The 1,270-nt window shown below is 65.6% G+C and overlaps 1 protein-coding gene across 1 annotated transcript in view; it reads right to left on the reverse strand.

The window, feature by feature from the left end:
• Positions 1 to 350: 350 nt before the first annotated feature.
• The window catches only part of CKS1B (CDC28 protein kinase regulatory subunit 1B), a 3,031-nt gene continuing 2,111 nt past the window's right edge, over positions 351 to 1,270 (reverse strand). The window contains exons 2-3 of the mRNA XM_085313275.1: positions 953 to 1,126; positions 351 to 821 (exon numbers count right to left, since the gene is read on the reverse strand). Of these exons, the coding sequence (XP_085169401.1) occupies positions 769 to 821; positions 953 to 1,126 (227 nt within the window). The 3' untranslated portion in view covers positions 351 to 768. The remainder of the gene's footprint in view (positions 822 to 952; positions 1,127 to 1,270) is intronic.

Here is a 1,270-nt window from a genome sequence, read left to right on the forward strand (position 1 = left end):
CCGCCCACGCCGCGCCGCGCGCTCGGCTCATTGGGCGCCCGCCGCAGGGAGGGCTCCGCCCGCTCGCTCTCGGTTGGCCGGCAGGGATGCCCGTCACGGCGCGGCCAGAGCGCCGGTTGGCCAGGAGACATGCGGCCGGGCGGACTGCACCATTAAGGCGGCGGGGGGGAAGAGGACGCCCACCCGCGGCCGTGGGTTCGCCCAGCCGGTAGGGGGCGGTGACACGTGCCACGCTGGGAATCCCCCCAGGGCCCCCCCAGGCCCGGGGACCCCAGGGAGCCCCCCAGGCCCCGCCGCGCAGCCCACCTCGGTCCCCTGGCAGCACCCCAAGGAGAGAGGGCAGGCAGGGATCTCTGAAACGTCCTTTTTATTGAAGCTTTGGACAGAACTCAGGTGTTGCAGCAGAGAAATGCCCGCAGGAGCAGTGCCGGCCCAGGGACAAGCGGCTGCTGTTACGCGCCCAGACGACGCCSCAGGTAGCTGGTGCCTGCTTGAGTAACTGCCAGCTCAGTCCCTTCTAGCCGGCCTCGCACATCCCACAGAAACAGCGGCCCGCTCCTGCGCAGCGGRAAGTTCACAGGGGACAGAGCACGAAGCAGAGCCTTTGCCACCAGCCACACCTGCTAGACATCTCCAAGCACAGCCACATGTGGATACACTTCTCAGAGTTGTAAGAGCCAAGAAAGAAGAGGAGAGAGGTGCTTTTTTAGAGAGAGACTCAGACAGGTAGGAGAGGGAGGTCTATGTACAGCCCCGGTCCAGAGAGGCTCACTTTTCAGGCTTCTTTGGCAGCGGTCTTCGGAACAACAGGATGTGAGGCTCTGCAGGAAGGATGAAAAGTGCATATTAGGGTCAGTGTCAGCCAGAGCATGCTGCCACCTCCCCTCRCATTCCTGTAGGGGCCGGCTGTCCCTGTGGCTGGTACCCTGGCAGCTGCCCAGGCACGTCTCACCTGGCTCATGGATCATGTAGTGGACCCAGCCCTGGCTCTGCTGCACACCCAGGTTCCTCCACTCTGACTCCGACATCAGGTGCGTCTTGGGCACTAGCTTGGCGATGTCCTTGGGCAGCATGACGTGCCTGGTGTGCCAGAGATGTTCAGTGAGGCAGCGTCCCCATCGGGCACCTCACCAGGGATGCGGTACCAGGACCCCTCGCCCTAATGCCCCTCCCGGGGCCCCGCACCAGGACACCCCCTGGGTCTCCAGCAGGTACCCGCGGCCAGGGCGCACCCCACCCGGCAGGCCCTGCGGCCAGGACGCTGCCCCCC

This window comes from Rhea americana, unplaced genomic scaffold, assembly GCF_003343005.1.
Source record: "Rhea americana isolate MKP2758 unplaced genomic scaffold, rheAme1 scaffold_382, whole genome shotgun sequence".
Taxonomy (NCBI): Eukaryota; Metazoa; Chordata; class Aves; order Rheiformes; family Rheidae; genus Rhea; species Rhea americana.